This window comes from Oncorhynchus masou, chromosome 31, assembly GCF_036934945.1.
Source record: "Oncorhynchus masou masou isolate Uvic2021 chromosome 31, UVic_Omas_1.1, whole genome shotgun sequence".
NCBI classification, from domain to species: domain Eukaryota; kingdom Metazoa; phylum Chordata; class Actinopteri; order Salmoniformes; family Salmonidae; genus Oncorhynchus; species Oncorhynchus masou.
The window spans coordinates 27662539-27680448 of record NC_088242.1 but is presented as its reverse complement, the minus strand read 5'-3'; the positions used below and the strand labels follow the sequence as shown (position 1 = coordinate 27680448).

At 42.4% G+C, this 17910-nt stretch overlaps 1 protein-coding gene across 5 annotated transcripts in view; it reads right to left on the bottom strand.

The window, feature by feature from the left end:
- Nucleotides 1-17910, bottom strand: part of spag9b (sperm associated antigen 9b) — a 48464-nt gene that overhangs the window by 21664 nt on the left and 8890 nt on the right. For 3 of the 5 annotated variants that reach the window (XM_064950575.1, XM_064950576.1, XM_064950578.1), the window contains exons 2-4: nt 12941-13061; nt 4508-4578; nt 2615-2712 (exon numbers count right to left, since the gene is read on the bottom strand). In XM_064950575.1, coding sequence (XP_064806647.1) covers nt 2615-2712; nt 4508-4578; nt 12941-13061 — 290 coding nt within the window. Of the gene's footprint in view, nt 1-891; nt 1578-2614; nt 2713-4507; nt 4579-12940; nt 13062-17910 lie in introns of those variants that run through there. The other 2 variants (XM_064950577.1, XM_064950579.1) reach the window with 2 other exon arrangements.

The following is a 17910-nucleotide window of genomic DNA, read 5'->3' as shown; positions in this document are numbered from 1 at the left end:
CAGTATCTCGGACCTGCCTGGTGTGTTCCTTGTTCTTCATGATGCTCTCTGCGCTTTTAACGGACCTCTGAGACTATCACAGTGCAGGTGCATTTATACGGAGACTTGATTACACACAGGTGGATTGTATTTATCATCATTAGTCATTTAGGTCAACATTGGATCATTCAGAGATCCTCACTGAACTTCTGGAGAGAGTTTGCTGCACTGAAAGTAAAGGGGCTGAATAATTTTGCACGCCCAATTTTTCAGTTTTTGATTTGTTAAAAAAGTTTGAAATATCCAATAAATGTCGTTCCACTTCATGATTGTGTCCCACTTGTTGTTGATTCTTCACAAAAAATACAGTTTTATATCTTTATGTTTGAAGCCTGAAATGTGGCAAAAGGTCGCAAAGTTCAAGGGGGCCGAATACTTTCGCAAGGCACTGTAAAGGATAAATGAAAGCAAGTAAAATGTTATCATGGATATGAGTATTGCTGTGATTTACTGGCTGAGAAGGCGCTTTCTCCTGACCTACTTTCAGCCTGCAGAAACATACTGCCTGGCTATTTGTCTCCAACACAGCAACCATATGTTAAAAGCATGGCAACTGGGCTTTAGCCCACAGCGAGTAAACAAGCAAGGGGAAGAGGGATGAGACTGAGTCAATCGGAGGGGTAAGCAACCATATAAAATAACAAGTGATTGAAGAGGAGATTGGAAAGAGTGAAGAAAGGAGGAAATGAGAGATGTAGGAGAAGAGAGAGAGAAAAGACTGGAGAAGAGGACATGTAGAAGAGAGAAAGGAGGTAAACAAACACACCCATCCCTTTCACAGAGAGTTACCTGCAGGAGTGAGGGTGACTTACAGTAGGCTGTTTCATTCACACACACACACACACACACTACCTGCTGGGTCGTGGCAGGGTGGGCAGGGCAGGGAGGCCAGTGGAGACAGAGTAGTGCACCAGCAGCAGGACAGACAGAGAGACCAGCACGGCAGAGTTAATAACAACGGCCCCCCCAACGAAGCCAAAGACAAACAGCAGCATACACCTCGGGCTCATGACCCCCCCCTGAACATGGCCCAGCGCCTCTCACTGCTGGGACCAGGGGAAGGGGCCGACCGCCAGGGGGCTAAAACACACGCCTCTGGGGCTTTTACAAACTGTCGCTTGGATGACGACGCAAACTAGAGCATACTCCTTCTCCCTCTGTCGACAAAGTACTCCTCACATACACACTCTGTTGCCGTGTGTTGAAGAGAAGAATGCTCAGGTACAGGAGATCTGGAACTCGGGCTGGAGAGTAGAGTGTGTGGCGCGGTGTGTGTTCAGACCAGCGGGCCAACGAGCGACGGCCACAGAAACAACAGCAGCAGTAATCCCATGAGCAGGAGCAGCGGAGGCAGAGAGACAGAGCAGCAGCTGCTACTGTAGAGAGATGCCGGCTTCAGTTCAACACTGCTATGACATCATCCAGAGAGAGAAAGACAGAGGGTGGACACTCCTCGCCTCACTTTTCTTGATGTATTGTATCCTCTTTCTGGCAGACGATGCTCTTTCTTTCCTAAACTGCGACACCGATGTCGCTGAGCAGTCGAGAATTGTCGCCGTCACTCTCACCCTCCCTTTCTCTCCCCTCCCCCTCTCAGATGCTGAGGCAGCATCAGAGCTGGTAACATCTCCCCTCCCCTCAGCTCGATGCTGATTGGCTGAGCCATGGAGAGACAGGGAGGAGGAAAACCCTGTGGGAACTGACAGCGTCTGCTGCTACTGAGAGACTGAAGAGGGCTGCTGACACACACACACACACACACACACACGCTAATAAATGTACCACACTTCTGTTAGGAAAACCACAGAAATCACAAATGAGTTCCTTGTGAACACAAACACAAATGCTGTTTAAATCTAAAAAGCTACACAAACTGCTTTGATCTGATGTACTAGTCAAACTAACACCAGTCTCTGGACTGTTCAAAATGAAGGTTTACCCAGTAGGAGACCATGACCTCTTTGTACTGCTGTTTCACTAATCTGATCAGCTGACTAAAACACAACAGCTCTGAATCACTCATCTCCATCACACTGTGGGATTACTGCAGCTGACCACTGCCAAACCTCTGATTTATATACAGCCGATTCCATGGCATAATCCCACTCAATATCTATCCTAATCTCCTCTTAATCCTCCTCCCCCCCACACACATATCCCCCCCTCCTACCACCGTCCCCTCTTTTTTCCATCCCTTTTGCCTCCTCTCCTCCCATCCCCTCCTCCCCCCTTTCCCTTCCTTCTGCCCAGCCCCTCATGCCTACCTCACATCTCTCATCTTCTGTCAGGTTCTGACCTAAAAGGAAATCGTGCCCATGGAGAGCAGAGAGCGCAGGAGTGGCGCCTGCAGTGATGAAGCACTTTACATCAACGTACTCTCTCACAAACACACTGAACCAGGGTGAGGAGCCAACTAAGCCAATGACACCTACACAGTACCCAGGATGAACTGGCCATGAGCCACTATTAATACACCATTAAGGAAGCACTGTTATATGAGAGTGTTCGTGTACAACTTCAGATACTGTCCACACAGTGATCTCCGTATGGGACTTGAATAGTTGTATGACCTTACCGTGATCTGCTTGTGCTTGTGTCTGTAGGCGCCTCCTGCACCGCCGCGTGCTGCTGGTGTTTGGCACGTTCCAAGTGCTCCATGTAGCTGTGGATCATCTGCATGGGACATACCACATAGGGAGATCCGGGATGGGTTAGCGTGGACAGGGAGTGGTCCTATTCAAATGCTTATTTGAACATGGCCATAATGCCTGTTGTTTCTTAGATGAGTTTTTTTGTGTGGATGTACAGCTGGAACAGACAGCCTCCCGGTATGTGGGGTATTCAGCTGTCCCCATGCGTTTCTGTGAGCTTCTAAAATCACGTTTCCGTCCATATTTAAAACGTCATGGTCTCTTCGCAGGCTTGTTTGTGTTGGTGTCTGGGCCAATGTGTTAGTAATAGATTAGAGAACAGACTTTAGGCAGACTGAGTTGAGGCTACTTGACAACATACTTAATACTGGGAAAATTGCTCCAATCTCCTTAAACTGACCCAATTCTAACTCACTCTTTCTCCTTCCCGCTCTCCTGCGTCTTGCATTCTCCATCCCTCACCATCCGCATCCCCCCCTCCACCCGTCCTCTGTTGTAGAGTGAATTCCCTGAATGTAAGCTGGAAATAGCATCTTGTCTTGGTTCGCTGTCGGTCAAACATCAATGGGATCCACTAGTCTGCCGACCCATGTCTAAACCATATTATACATACATTTTAGCCATTTAGTAGACCCAACCTTCTTAACCGCTAGGCTACCTGCTGCCCAGGCAACCTGCCATCCAGGCGCGTGTGTGTCTTCAAATCCATGTTCACCCACCAACGTGTGGCAGCACATGACTCCAACAGCATCATTATGTTTGACAGACACTTACCAATACTAGAGTTTCACTTGCCTTTTTTTTTACCTCCAATTTTGTGATATCCAATTGAGATCTTGTCTCATCGCTGCAATTCCCCTACGGGCTCGGAAGGCAAAGGTTGAGTCAAAATTCCTCTAAAACATGACTAGACAAACCACGCTTCTTAACACCCGCCCGCTTAACCCAGAAGCCAGCTGCACCAATGTATTGGAGGAAACAGTTCAACTAACGATCGAAGTCAGCCACAAGGAGTCCGCCCGGGTCTGTAGTGATGCCTCAAGAACTGCGACGCAGTGCCTTAAAACGCTGCACCAATCATGAAGCCCGGAGTTTCACATGATTTCTACTGAACAAAAATATAAATGAAACATGAAACAATTTTACTGAGTTACAGTGCATTTAAGGAAATCAGTCAATTGAAATAAATTCATTAGGGCCTAATCTATGGATTTCACATGTCTGGGCAGGGGCACAGGTGCAGAAGCTGGATGTGGAGGTCCTGGGCTGGCGTGGATACACGTGGTCTGCGGTTGTGAGGGCAGTTGGACCTACTGTCAAATTCTCTAAAACAACGTTGGAGGCGGCTTATGATAGAATAATTAACATTAAATTGTCTGTCAACAGCTGTGGTGGACATTGATGCAGTTAGCATGCCAATTGCACTCTCCCTCAAAACATCTGTGGTGTTGTGTGACAACACAGCACACTTTAGAGTGGCCTTTTATTGTCCCCAGCACAAGTTACACCTGTGTAATGTTCATGCCGTTTAATCAGCTTCTTGATATGCCACACCTGTCAGGAGGATGGATTATCTTTGCAAAGGAGAAATGATCACTAACAGGATTGTAAACAAATTTGTGCCCAAAATTTGATTTAAAAAAAATAAGCTTTTTGTGCTTATGGAACATTTCTGGGATTTTTGTTTCAGCTCATGAAACCAACACTTTACATGTTGCATTTATATTTTTGTTCAGTATAGTTTGCCCAGTAGACCTACAAAAGGAACAGTCCCAACACGCACTTAAATACACAAAACTCTCTTTCCCCCCCCATACCTCTGTGTGTCTCTGGTGGAGGGCATTGTACTCTTTCTTCAGCTCGGCTTCTCGTTCCTCCAATCTGCCAACTGAGAGAGAAAACAGGTCGATGTGTGATCTCAGTCAAACAGAACTACATGGTTAATGAGGGAAAAGAGCCCTAAAACAACTTATAGGGTCATTCCAAGGGTTGCAAAGCAACCGGTAATTTGCGGAAGTTACAGGAACCTTCAATAATTTGGGTAATAAACAGAAAATCTATGGCAATCTATTGTAATTTAGGTAATTTATACTTTGAATAACTTTTTTAAAAAATGCATTTTATTTTTTCTCTCTATGTCCACGAATTTCTAGAAGATAGGCAATTTTCTCTTGAACCATATAGTCTAATTAACGAAAGAAAAGCATCAAATCAACAATGGCATTATTTTCAATCACCTCAACTCATCCAACTATTGAATTTTGTTTCCACAACTGCCACCTGTTTGATGCCAAAACATTGACAACAAATACATAGACATAGTAAAATAAATTGTAATTTTGTTCGGGGAAATTTTATATTTCATGCTGAAAACCCTCATTAAAACACCAATTGGTATTCACTAGGTTTATAGGATGTTTTACAGCTTTGTCATTCAAATGTTTAATACTTATTTAATGTTTTCAGATATTTTTTCAATGTGGTTAGGCCACAGAGGGCCAGAGAATTGCAGACACCTGTGATAATCTGAAGTACCCAAATTTGGGTAGTTTCCTGGTAAAATTTCCAGTAATATACCCTCCCTTTGCAACCCTAGTCATTCCATTTGATTTCAACCACTTTTTGACCACGATTTGAACAAATACTTTTCATACATACAGTGCCTTCAGAAAGTGGAGGCAGGTAGCCAAGCAGTTAAAACCCCCTATGGTCGATGTCCGTGCCCCAGCGTAAATCTAATTAGCATCATTTTTAGAAATCTGTCAGTTTAAGAGAGATGTTTTTATTCTATTTTTTCAATTGGATGCATCTCAATCCACCGCATCCGCCTATGCAACACTTCTGAGGTGAAAGGTAACAAAGCTAGAGCTGGGTTTGTCAGACCATGACACATCCCGAAAATCAAGTCTTCTCACAAAATAGTCTTCAGCGTCTGAACGGCTTGGCCTACAAACGATGATGACCACTCTGGACAGATGAGCCTCACGAACACGCAGGTGTTCTCCGACTCCCACAGACTTCTGTCTGTAGCCTTCTGTGTAAAGGTGAGACTCACAAACATGTTGGTTGTTTTGCTCTAGGAATGCTCACAGGCCTCACAAGACTCGTCTGAAGGTCCCCAGTCAATTTGTTTCACGGAAGCATGTACAGTGGGGAGAACAAGTATTTGACAACCTGCCAAATCGGCAGTGTTTCCTACTTACAAACCATGTAGAGGTCTGTAATTTTTATCATATGTACACTTCAACTGTGAGACGGAATCGAAAACAAAAATCCAGAAAATCACATTGTATGATTTTTCTGTGATTAATTTGCATTTTATTGCGTCACAATTATTTGATACATCAGAAAAACATAACTTAATATTTGCTACAGAAACCTTTGTTTGCAATTACAGAGATCATACGTTTTCTGTAGTTCTTGACCAGGTTTGCACACACTGCAGCAGGGATTTTGGCCCACTCCTCCATTACAGACCTTCTCCAGATCCTTCAGGTTTTGAGGCTGTCGCTGGGCAATATGGATGTTCAGCTCCCTCCAAAGATTTTCAATTGGGTTCAGGTCTAGAGACTGGCTAGGCCACTCCAGGACCTTGAGATGCTTCTTACGGAGCCACTCCTTAGTTGCCCTGCCTGTGTGTTTCGGGTTGTCATGCTGGAAGACGCAGCCACGACCCATCGTCAATGCTCTTACTGAGGGAAGGAGATTGTTGGCCAAGATCTCGCGATACATGGCCCCATCCATCCTCCCCTCAATACGGTGCAGTCGTCCTGTCCCCTTTGCAGAAAAGCATCCCCAAAGAATGATGTTTCCACCTCCATGCTTCACGGTTGGGATAGTGTTCTTGGGGCTGTACTTATCCTTCTTCCTCCTCCAAACACAGCGAGTGGAGTTTAGACCAAAAAGCTCTATTTTTGTCTCATCAGACCACATGATCTTCACCCATTCCTCCACTGGATCATCCAGATAGTCATTAGCAAACTTCAGACGGGCCTGGCCATGCGCTGGCTTGAGCAGGGGGACCTTGCTTACGCTGCAGGATTTTAATCCATGACGGCGTAGTGTGTTACTAATGGTTTTCTTTGAGACTGTAGTTCAAGCTCTCTTCAAGTCATTGACCAGGTCCTGACGTGTAGTTCTGGGCTGATCCCGCACCTTCCTCATGATCATTGATGCCCCACGAGGTGAGATCTTGCATGGAGCCCCAGACCGAGGGTGGTTGACCGTCATCTTGAACTTCTTCCATTTTCTAATAATTTCGCCAACAGTTGTTGCCATCTCACCAAGCTGCTTGCCTATTGTCCTGTAGCCCATCCCAGCCTTGTGCAGGTCTACAATTTCATCCCTGATGTCCTTACACAGCTCTCTGGTCTTGGCCATTGTGGAGAGGTTGGAGTCTGTTTGATTGAGTGTGTGGACAGGTGTCTTTTATACAGGTAAAGAGTTCAAACAGGTTCAGTTAATACAGGTAATAAGTGGAGAACAGGGGGCTTCTTAAAGAAAAACTAACAGGTCTGTGAGAGCCGGAATTCTTACTGGTTGGTAGGTGATCAAATACTTATGTCATGCAATAAAATGCAAATGAATTACTTAAAAATGATACAATGATTTTCTGGATTTTTGTTTTAGATTCTGTCTCTCACAGTTGAAGTGTACCTATGATAAAAAAAATTACAGACCTCTACATGCTTTTTAAGTAGGAAAACCTGCAAAATCGACAGTATCAAATACGTGTTCTCCCCACTGTATATGGAGACTGTTTAGTGACAAAAATAAGGTGTTTAATACAAGTTTTTTTTTTACATGAGCATCTCAAATATAGGATAGAATCTTCAGAACAAACAGATTTTCAGGATCTGTTGTTCCATGTAGTGAATCTGTTATTCAATGTGTTTGTATGGGCTAATAGCAGTAAGGCCAAATATATATATATTTTTTTATACTTCAAGAGTCTTAAAATTCCAAATCATCTGACTCTGGGGAAGTAGATAAAGGGCTTCATTGCCAAAATCCTGAAGTAATCATTGAATGCAATCTGGGAACATTAGTCATATCTGTCAGTGACCAGGTTTCAAGTTCTATTAGTCATATGTACGGGATACATCGTACAACGAAATGCTTACTTGCAGGTTCCTTTGACAAAGCAATAACAATAAAGAATACGAACAAAGCAAATAGCTCAGTAGAATATACCTTTTTAGCATAACTAACACAGGATGGCACAATTTATTGTCCAATATTTATTTACAAGTGTATTGGGGAAGGGAGGCAGTGTATAAACTGAGCAGTATAATAAGAGTCTGGCAGCAGCAGTTGTGGTGTGTGTAGCATGAATGTATATGTGTGTGTGTGTGTGTGTGTGTTCTAAGGTGCGAAGAACCAGAGCAGGTGATCAGTCCATTTCAACTGTTCAGCAGTCTGATGGCTTGTAGATAGAAATGGTCTCGGAGCCTGTTGGTATCAGACCTCATGCTCTGATCATGTCTGCCCGACAGTAAGGGAGAGAACAGCTCATGGCTGGGGTGTGTGGGGTCCTTGATGCTGCGTTCCTTCCTCAGGCACCGTTTCGAATAGATGTCCTGGATGGGTGGGAGCGCGGTCCAATTACTGGATGCCAATCAGTAATATCTGTCCCAAACCAGGGCCATGTTTAGCAGGACACAACATTGGCCAACGTTCAGATAGGAATGTATGATGTAGAACAGATATACCTCTTTGGTATTTGGGATAAGGAATCACGTCAGCTCTATTTTTAACAGTTGAAATTTCTTGCTTTGAATATTGAGGTTTCAAAGGGTCTCTCTATAACTGTGATTGTCTGTTATAGACCCCCCTCTGCTCTTGGTGATGCATCGTCTTCTCTGATGCACCTTACATCTAAACTTCTTTACAGTGAAATTATCTTGGTTGGTGATCTCAACTGGTGTTGGTTAAAGCCGGTGTCTAATGATTTAAAAATGTTTTGTAATTCTATGAATCTTACCCAGTTGATTAACTAACCCACTCGCCCAAATCTCAAAATGTCCAGAGGAACCGACTGATTGATTTGATATTGACAAAAAAAAACCCACCGCAGAATATTTAAGTGACCATTGTGCTGTTGTTGCTGTTAGAAATACTGAGACAAACCCACGCTTTACTCGTAAGAGAAATTTGAAGAGTAGGCTCTCTCATCATTTGTTTTATTTTGACTGGAGCTAGATTGAGCTTATTCCTGATGTGGAAACTGCCTGGAAATTCATTCATTATGTTTTTTTCCAAATAGTAAACAAACATGCCCCATTCCGCAGGTTCAGAGTTAAAGGGCGGGATAATCCATGGTTTTCTTCTGAGCTGTCTTGTATTATTCACGACCGTAATCTAGCGTGGGCTAAAGCAAGGAAATCATGTTCTGATGCTGATTGGCTTATTTTTAGGCAGTTACGAAACAAGTGTTCTTTTCTTCTCAGGAAGGCCAAGTCTGAATATTTTATTTCTGTTACGACTGAACCTAAATGACCCTAGAAAGTTTTAGAAGGATATTAAGTTTATGCCTGGAAACAATAATGTTAATGAATTACCGTCATTTGTACTGAAGGACTTTGTTGATATATGACAAAACTGAAATACTGAATTGTTTCAATGAGCACTTTGTATCATCTGGTAGGCTGTTTGATTCAGTGTCCTCTCTCTCTGTACAACCCTGTGTGGATGAAGCAGTGAGAGCTGGTCAAACGTTTAGCTTTTTGCCATTCTCAGTGCAGGTGGTACATAAAGCCCTGAAATTGTTAGATCAGAGAAAGCCTGCAGGTCCTGATTTTCTTGATCCATGCCTTTTAAATCTGGCAGCTGATTTCATAGCTGAACCACTTACATATCTGTTCAATCTAACCCTGGAATGTAATGAAATTCCAAAGATCTAGAATTCAGCATTTGTCCTACCACCATCTCAAGGCTGTCACCCCTGGTGAAAATACTTGAAACCCTTGAGTGAACAGCTAAAAAAAAAAGTTATGTACTAACTCGATTTTATAAATGTACTAATCGGGCTTCAGGAAGAAGCATACCACAATTACAGCAGCCATGAAGGTTTGAAATGATATCACTGAAGCCCTTGACAAAAAACAGCACTGTGTCTCACTTTTTATTGATCTCGCTATACTGGAAGCAGAGATTGTCGAGTGTAGGTCTTTCGGAGCATGCAGTTGCATGGTTTGCTAACAATCTGTCTGATAGCACTCAATTTGATGGGCTCATGTCTGTCTGTAATGGTATACCCCAGGGCTCTGTACTTGGTCCCCTCTTATTCACTCTTTATATAAAAAATGTAGACAAAAATGTGCAAAATGCACAACTTCACTTTTATGCTGATGATACTGTTATTTATTGTTGTACCTCATCTCTCACAAAAGCTTTCCAGAACTTGCAAACTGCTTTTTATTCTGTTCAACATACCTTGTCAATTAAAGCTTATCCTCAACACTGACAAAACTAAACTAAGGGTGTTTTCTAAAGCAAGAAATAGACCTCTGAACCTTTCACCTATTACTACCTGTCAGGGTAATGAGATTGAGACTGTAACCTCATAAAAATCTTGGAATTTTAATTGATGACGGCCTCTCTTAAATTGCATATTCAACAACTTACAAAAAAAGCTGAAGTTGCGATTTTATTTTAGGAATAATGCCCGTTTTTCTTTTGAAGCCAGAATGAGGCTAGTATGAGCTACATTTATGGCTTTACTAGACTATGGGGATATTTTAAATATGAATGCTTCAGCTCAGTGTTGGAGATCAATTGACACCCTTTACCATGGCGCATGGAGATTTATTTTAAACTGCAAAACCCTTACGCACCACTGCACTTTTATATACCAGGGATGGCTGGCCTTCTCTAGTCACTCGTAGGCTCAGTGACTGGTACACTTTTATTTTTACAAAGCCATTTGGGGTTTACTACCATTTTATTTAGGCATTTTTATTGTTCAGAAATGTGGTTGGTACTCTCTTCGTTCGCAGGACTTTATCCTGCTAACTGTTCCAAATGTCCGAACTGAATTTGGTTAAAAAGCTTTTATGTACTCTGCGACATCGGCTTGGAACGCCTTACAAAATACTTGTAAACTGGAAGAACTTGTACCAATTGGTGTTTTTAAATTACCGATGAAGGATTTTGAGACTGATTCCCTGACCTGTCAATGTTTTTAATTTGCTGTTTTATGATTTTGTTATACTCTTGTGAATCCTATGGTTTTTACTAGATTACTTGTAGTTTTTCATGTTGTCTGTCTGAAATTGTGTAACGACATGGTGCTGCCCATCTTGGCCAGGACGCTCTTAAAAAAAAGTTTTAAAAAAAAGAAAAAAAAAAGTTTAAAATCTTAAATGAGCCCTTCCTGGTAAAATAAAGGTTAAATTAAAAGAAAAGCTCTCGTCATGGTATTTCTATCCACAACATTCAACGTTTTCGAACTGAACATGGCCGAGGCTTCAGATGAGGAACCAAGTACGGTTTTAAACTGCTGTCAGTTGTAGTAGCAACATATGACCACCAGGTGTCATTAGCACACTAAAAAAATACACTGGCTGGCTCAAACACTCAAATATTTTGGGTTATGGGTCAGAGTAACTATAATCCTATGGAAAACATTAGGAATTCTAAGCTATTCTGTCCAGTCATCCCACACACACACCAGCCATGTTTAAACTTTAAGATTAAAATGCACAAGCAGAAACCCAAACACACTAGAAACAGACTTTAGAATCCACTCTATTTGAGTAAAGGATAGGTCTTGAGCCCTGTTACTTATTCCACTTTGTTGGCAACTTGGCTGGCATGGACTGTTTATAGTGAAAACACCCTGACAACGGTGTGTGTACGCGATGATGATTGCCCAGCCTAACAATATCCTCTCACAAAGGCAGTGTGTGTGAGACTGAGACACTAACCCAAGCAGGACTACCATCTGCTCATTGACAATGACCCTCCCAACACAGCATCAGGAGTTAATGTCACTAACTGCCAACACAGTTATCTAATATAATCTGCTACCTCCAAAACATCTCTATGGTAGCCTTGCTAACACCAGACTGTTGTCATTGGAATTTTGGAGTTGGCTTTTAGTAGAATGAGACATTCGGCAGGGATTTGATTCACAACAACAGAAAAGAGACTCGTTAGGGCAGGCTTTTAACGCAGACCGTCGTAGGTGGTTTAGAGAATGCCTAGGAATTACCTCAGATGGCTGTGTGATTTTCAAGTTATTTGTTACCATGACTAATGACTATCAGTAGACAATGAGGAACCAACTAGAGAATGTACAGACAGAAATAACCCTTTAGGAAACCACCTGGTGTGCGAGGGTGGCCTTTTATTACTATCCTCATTGGTACTATGCTAGACAATTCTCCCTCGTGGGGACCCTTCCCAGGTCCTCATGAGGACAAAGGTTATTTTTAGCTTAGGGAAAAAAGGATTCTGAAGGTCCCCACAAGGATAGTAAAAGGGAAGTGGAAGTACTGTATGTTTACGGCTTGCAGTCTATTATAACTGTTCGGTTCATCAGCTACAGTCTACACACATCTGCTGACTATGAGCTAGCCTGGATTTCACATCAAAATGACTCAAGAGAATTACTGCTCTGTCTCTCCCTATCTAGTTTAAGGAGAGAGAAGACCGAGAGTGAAAACTGTTCAAGTAGGAAAGAACTGAAAGTGGGAAAAAAAAGAAGACGTAGTGACAGTGGAAGAGAGAAAAACTGAATAGGAAAGAACAAGAACTGTGGACTTGGCTGTGAGCACGAGTGAATATCAAGTCAGGTGACGCGTGTGTGTACTCAGTCAGGGTCAGCTGACAGACACCCATAAAGTAGCTACTTAACCCAATCAGTCCTGATCGTTCACAGTCAAACACCAACTCAGCAGATCAGAATAAACTTGAGTTTGAGGTGTGATGCAAGGATTGAAAAATGAAATTAAAATCTCCACTCAAGACTCCCTTAGACTGCACTTACAGACACCTCCAAACTGTCACCTCTTGAGTTTATTCCTTATGTAATGACCTTCCCACGGTTTGTGAGGGTGTGTTTGGCAGCATCGTGTGGGTTGTTTGTTTCTATGGCCTGCAGATACAGTATAACCCAGTAAATATATTGGTCTTCCAGCCCCAAGTTATGCGCACAATCCTGAGCCCTTCACTTGTAATGTCTTTCTCAGTATTCCTTCCATTAGGGTTCACCCCTCCAGTCCTAGAAGCCATAATGATTGACTCACTCTGGTCCGAGTAGTTCCTGGTTTTGAGCTCCATTTGACGTGTTTGTGACTCCAGCATGACCAGTCGACTCTGAAGGTCCTTCTTCTCCGTCTCCTGACTGTCCTCAAACACCATGTACCTCTACAGACAGAAACAGAAAGATATTAAAACACTGAATAACACAACGGCATGTGTCTGTATGCGTTAAAGGCCCAGTGCTGTCAAAAACGTGAGGGATGAGGGTAAACGAGGGATACAAAGTATATTGAAAGCAGGTGCATTCACACAGGTGTGGTTCCTGAGCTAATTAAGAAAAGCACATCCCATCATGTGTAGGGGGTCATGTATAAAAATACTGGTCAGCCCATTGACTACCATGGCCCCATAAGATGACAATAACCCACCATCCACAGGGTACAAGTGGTCAATGAATGGTTTGATGAGAATGAAAACAAACTATATGGCATGGCCGTCTCAGTCACCAGACCTCAACCCAATTCAACACTTATGGGAGATTCTGGAACAGCTCCTGAGACAGCATTTTCCACCACCATCAACAAAACCAGATGATAGTCTCACTAAGCACAAACCAGATGGGATGGCGTATCGCTGCAGAATGCGGTGGCAACCATACTGTTAGTTAAGTGTGCCTTGAATTCTAAATAAATCCCTGAGTGTCACCAGCAAAGCACCCCTACACCATCACACCTCCTCTATGCTTCACAGTGGGAACAGCACATGGAGAGATCATCCGTTCACCTACTCTGCATCTCACAAAGACACGGTGGTTGGAAGCAAACATCTGAACTTTGGACTCAGAGCAAAAGACTGATTTCCACCGGTCTAATATCCATTGCTTGTGTTTCTTTGCCCAAGTGTCTTTTTATTGGTGTCCTTTAGTAGTGGTTTCTTTGCAGGAATTCAACCACGAAGGCCTGATTCACGATTCAGTCTCCTCTGAACAGTTGATGCTGAGACGTGTCTGTTACTTGAACTCTGAGGTGCAATTTGAGGTGCAGTTAATTGCCGATATCTGAGGCTGGTAACTAATGAAATTATCTTCTGCAACAGTGGTAAGTCTGGGTCTTTCTTTCCTGTGGTGGTCCTCATGAAAGCCAGTTTCATCATAGCGCAGGATGGTTTTAGCGACTGCACTTGAAGAAACTTTCAAAGTTCTTGAAACTTGTCCCGAATGGTGTTTTTAAATCACAGATGAATGATCTTGAGACAGATTCATTGACATGTCAATGTTTTTAATTTTCTGTTTTTGATTTTGTTATACTCTTGTGAAGTCTATGGTTTTTACTAGATTACTTGTAGTTTTTCATGTTGTTTGTCTGTAATTTTTGTAATGACTTGGTGCTGCCTATCTTGGCCAGGATGCTCTTGAAAAATATATTTTCAATCTCAAATGGGCCCTTCCTGGTTAAATAAAGGTTAAATAAATAAAAATAAATCAGTCAGAAAGTTAAAGCTTGGTCGCAAATGGGTCTTCCAAATGGACAATGACCCCAAGCATACTTCCAAAGTTGTGGCAAAATGGCTTAAGGACAACAAAGTCAAGGTATTGGAGTGGCCATCACAAAGCACAACTTCAAATCACAGAGAAAATTTGTGGGCAGAACTGAAAAAAAGTGTGCGAGCAAGGAGGCCTACAAACCTGACTCAGTTACACCAGCTCTGTCAGGAGGAATGGGCCAAAATTCACCCAACTTATTGTGGGAAGCTTATGGAAGGCTACCGAAACATTTGACCCAAGTTAAGCAATTTAAAGGCAATGCTACCTAATACTAATTGAGTGTATGTAAACTTCTGACCCACTGGGAATGTGATGAAAGAAATACAAGTTCAAATAAATAATTCTCTCTACGATTATTCTGACATTTCACATTCTTAAAATAAAAGTGGTGATCCTAACTGAACTAAGACAGGGAAATTTTACTAGGATTGAATGTCGGGAATTGTGAAAAACTGAGTTTAAATGCATTTGGCTCAGGTGTATGTAAACTTCCGAATTCTACTGTATACACACACACACACACACACACACAACCTTTCAAAAGTTTGGAGTCACTTAGAAATGTCCTCGTTTCTGAATGCACAGGTTTTGCCAATTAAAATAACAAATTGGTCAGAAATACAGTGGTAGACATTGTTAATGTTGTAAATGACTATTGTAGCTGGAAATTACATTTTTTATGGACTATCTACACAGGCCCATTATCAGCAACCATCCCTCCTGTGTTCCAATGGCACGTTGTGTTAGCTAATCCAAGTTTACCATTTTAAAAAGGCTAATTGATCATTAGAAAACCATTTTGCAATTATGTTAGCACAACTGAAACTGTTGGTCTGGTTAAAGAAGCAATAAAACTGCCTGGTTGAGTATCGGGAGCATCAGCATTTGTGGGTTCGATTACAGGCTCAAAACAGCCAGAATCAAAGCACTTTCTTCTGAAACTCAGTCTATTCTTGTTCTGAGAAATCAAGGCTATTCCATGCAAGAAAATGCCAACAAACTGAAGATCTCGTACAGTGCTGTGTACTACTCCCTTCACAGAACAACGCAAACTGGCCCTAACCAGAATAGAAAGAGGAGTGGGAGGCCCCGGTGCACAACTGACATTTCCAGCTACAATAATAATTTACAACATTAACAATGTCTATACTATTTCTGATTAATTTGATGTTATTTTAACAGACAAATAAATTAGCTTTTCTTTCAAAAACAAGGACATTTTTAAGTGACCACAAACTTTTGAACGGTAGTGTATGTATGTATGTATTACATACTATATGTTGCTGTTGCCTTTATTTAAGCAGTTACTTGTATATTTCCACACTACGAGGTTGGAATAATACTGTGAAATTGTAAAATTATGATAATGTCCTTTTTGTGAAAGAGCCGTTTGAAAATACCACCTGAAATTTCAGTGTTTTTGGTGGGATGGTGTTTTGGCCTGCCTGGTGACATCACCAGGTGGTAAATTAGTTAATAGACCAATTAGAAAGCGTTCCAAAACATCTCTCCCAATACCAGCTCGTTTTCACCTCACCACTTAAAATGGTCACAGTAAGGTACTTGTAACTCAGAAATGATTTGATAGATATCGAGATTAAAAGAGCTGCATTGGACCTTTAAGTACTTGATAGAAAGATCATTGACCTCTAGCCAACAGACAGGAGGGAACGCTAACCCCTTGGCACACATGTGCACACAGCCACAGCTTTTGAGTGCGTTTATGCGTTGTACCGACAATATCAGTGTCAGGCAGTGAGTCTTATTCTTGTTGTCTGTTAGATCTCAGTAACTTCTTTCAGATCAAAACTCACAACCATTTTCCATGGGAATGAGAGAGAAACACGCACACACACAGAACTGCGTATCACCTAGCTCATTAGAAACATACAGAATGAGCTGAACCGGCCTGTGACTGTTAATAGAGACCTGTTAGAGCAGTGTTGCAGGCTTTTGTCCTAGCCCGGCACTAACACACCTGACGCTAGACTGAGTTGAATCTTGTGTTATAACACTAGGCTGGAACTAAAGTTTGCGCTCATGAGCACGACACACGCAAAACAGTTGAGTCTTGTGATCATGGAGCTCAGCCAGCCCATCGGCTGGGATGAGCAGGCATCTGCTGGTGGAGACTATCACCAGAGACCCTTGCTCCGCCGGAGGCCTACTGGAACTAATCGGCTCTTCTCTACATGAACACCACTTTCTATGTGTCAAAGAGCAGATGTAAGCTAGGCCAAAGGCGCTCAGAGAATGTCTATGTGACCTGCTTAATTGCCTACACTGATATAAAGCAAAACATTTTGGCTGTAGGCGTAGTCAAGGCCGTGTTCAAATGGTTATGAAAGCATAAGCCTAGCGAGCGAGAGAGAGAATGGGATAAAAAAACAAACTGTGGGAACGTGGGAAGGTTTGAGAAAGGGTCTGAAAGGCAGTAAAGGCACAGACTTCATAGTAAATCTAATAAGAGCATTAGGCTACATGAAGCCTGGACTGAACAAGGGGGCTGGGAGAGGAAGAAGGGGAGAGGGTATTGGGACTTAATCTATAAACAGCACTAAACACAAGGCTGCAAGTCACACACAGAAATTACTATCATAAAACCATAATGCCTAACATCCCCCCCGGGAACCTAACCGCCTTCTCCTATTGACTGACACACACACACTTTCTCCGTGATGCTGATCATATGACCCATAGTTGGGTGTTCATACGATAACGAGTAGAACTCTTTCTCTGGTGTGCTATCTGCCTCTTCCCTCTCTCCTCCTGAACACACATAATGCTCCCTTTGTCCCTTCACACACACAGTGCCCCAGTGTATGAACATTCTATTGACAGGGAGTTTTATTAAGTGCACTGCGTCTTCTTTGGGTCTCGCCTGGGTATAACTGGGCGGCTGGGATAGCAAGACGGTTCTGACAAAAAAGGTAGGAGATTGATTGGCCAAGAGATACTGAAAGTCACTAAAAAGGGCCATGCATCTGTGGTTAGCAAGAGTGTAAGTTTGTCAGTCAGGGTTAGATTTCAAATCAAATGTTATTTGTCACGGGCCGAATACAACAGGTGTAGACTTTACCGTGAAAAGCCCTTAACCAACAATGCAGTTCAATAAATAAATAAATAAATAAAAATTTAAATCGAATCAATACATTTACAAAGGCTATATACAGGGGGTACCGGTACCAAGTGAATGTTCGGGGGTAGAGGTTAATCAAGGTAATTGGTAAAGTGACAATGCATAGATAATAAACAGCAAGTAGCAGCAGTGTAAAAACAAAGGAGGGGTATTCAATCAGAGAAAGGCAGAACATTTTGTGTGTGCTTGTCTTCAAATCCCAAATCCCTGTTTACTCACGACTGCACGGCTGTACACGACTCCAATACCATCATTATGTTTGCATATGACAAAGGTGGTAGGCCTGATCACAGACGATGATGAGACAGCCTATAGGGAGGAGGTCAGAGACC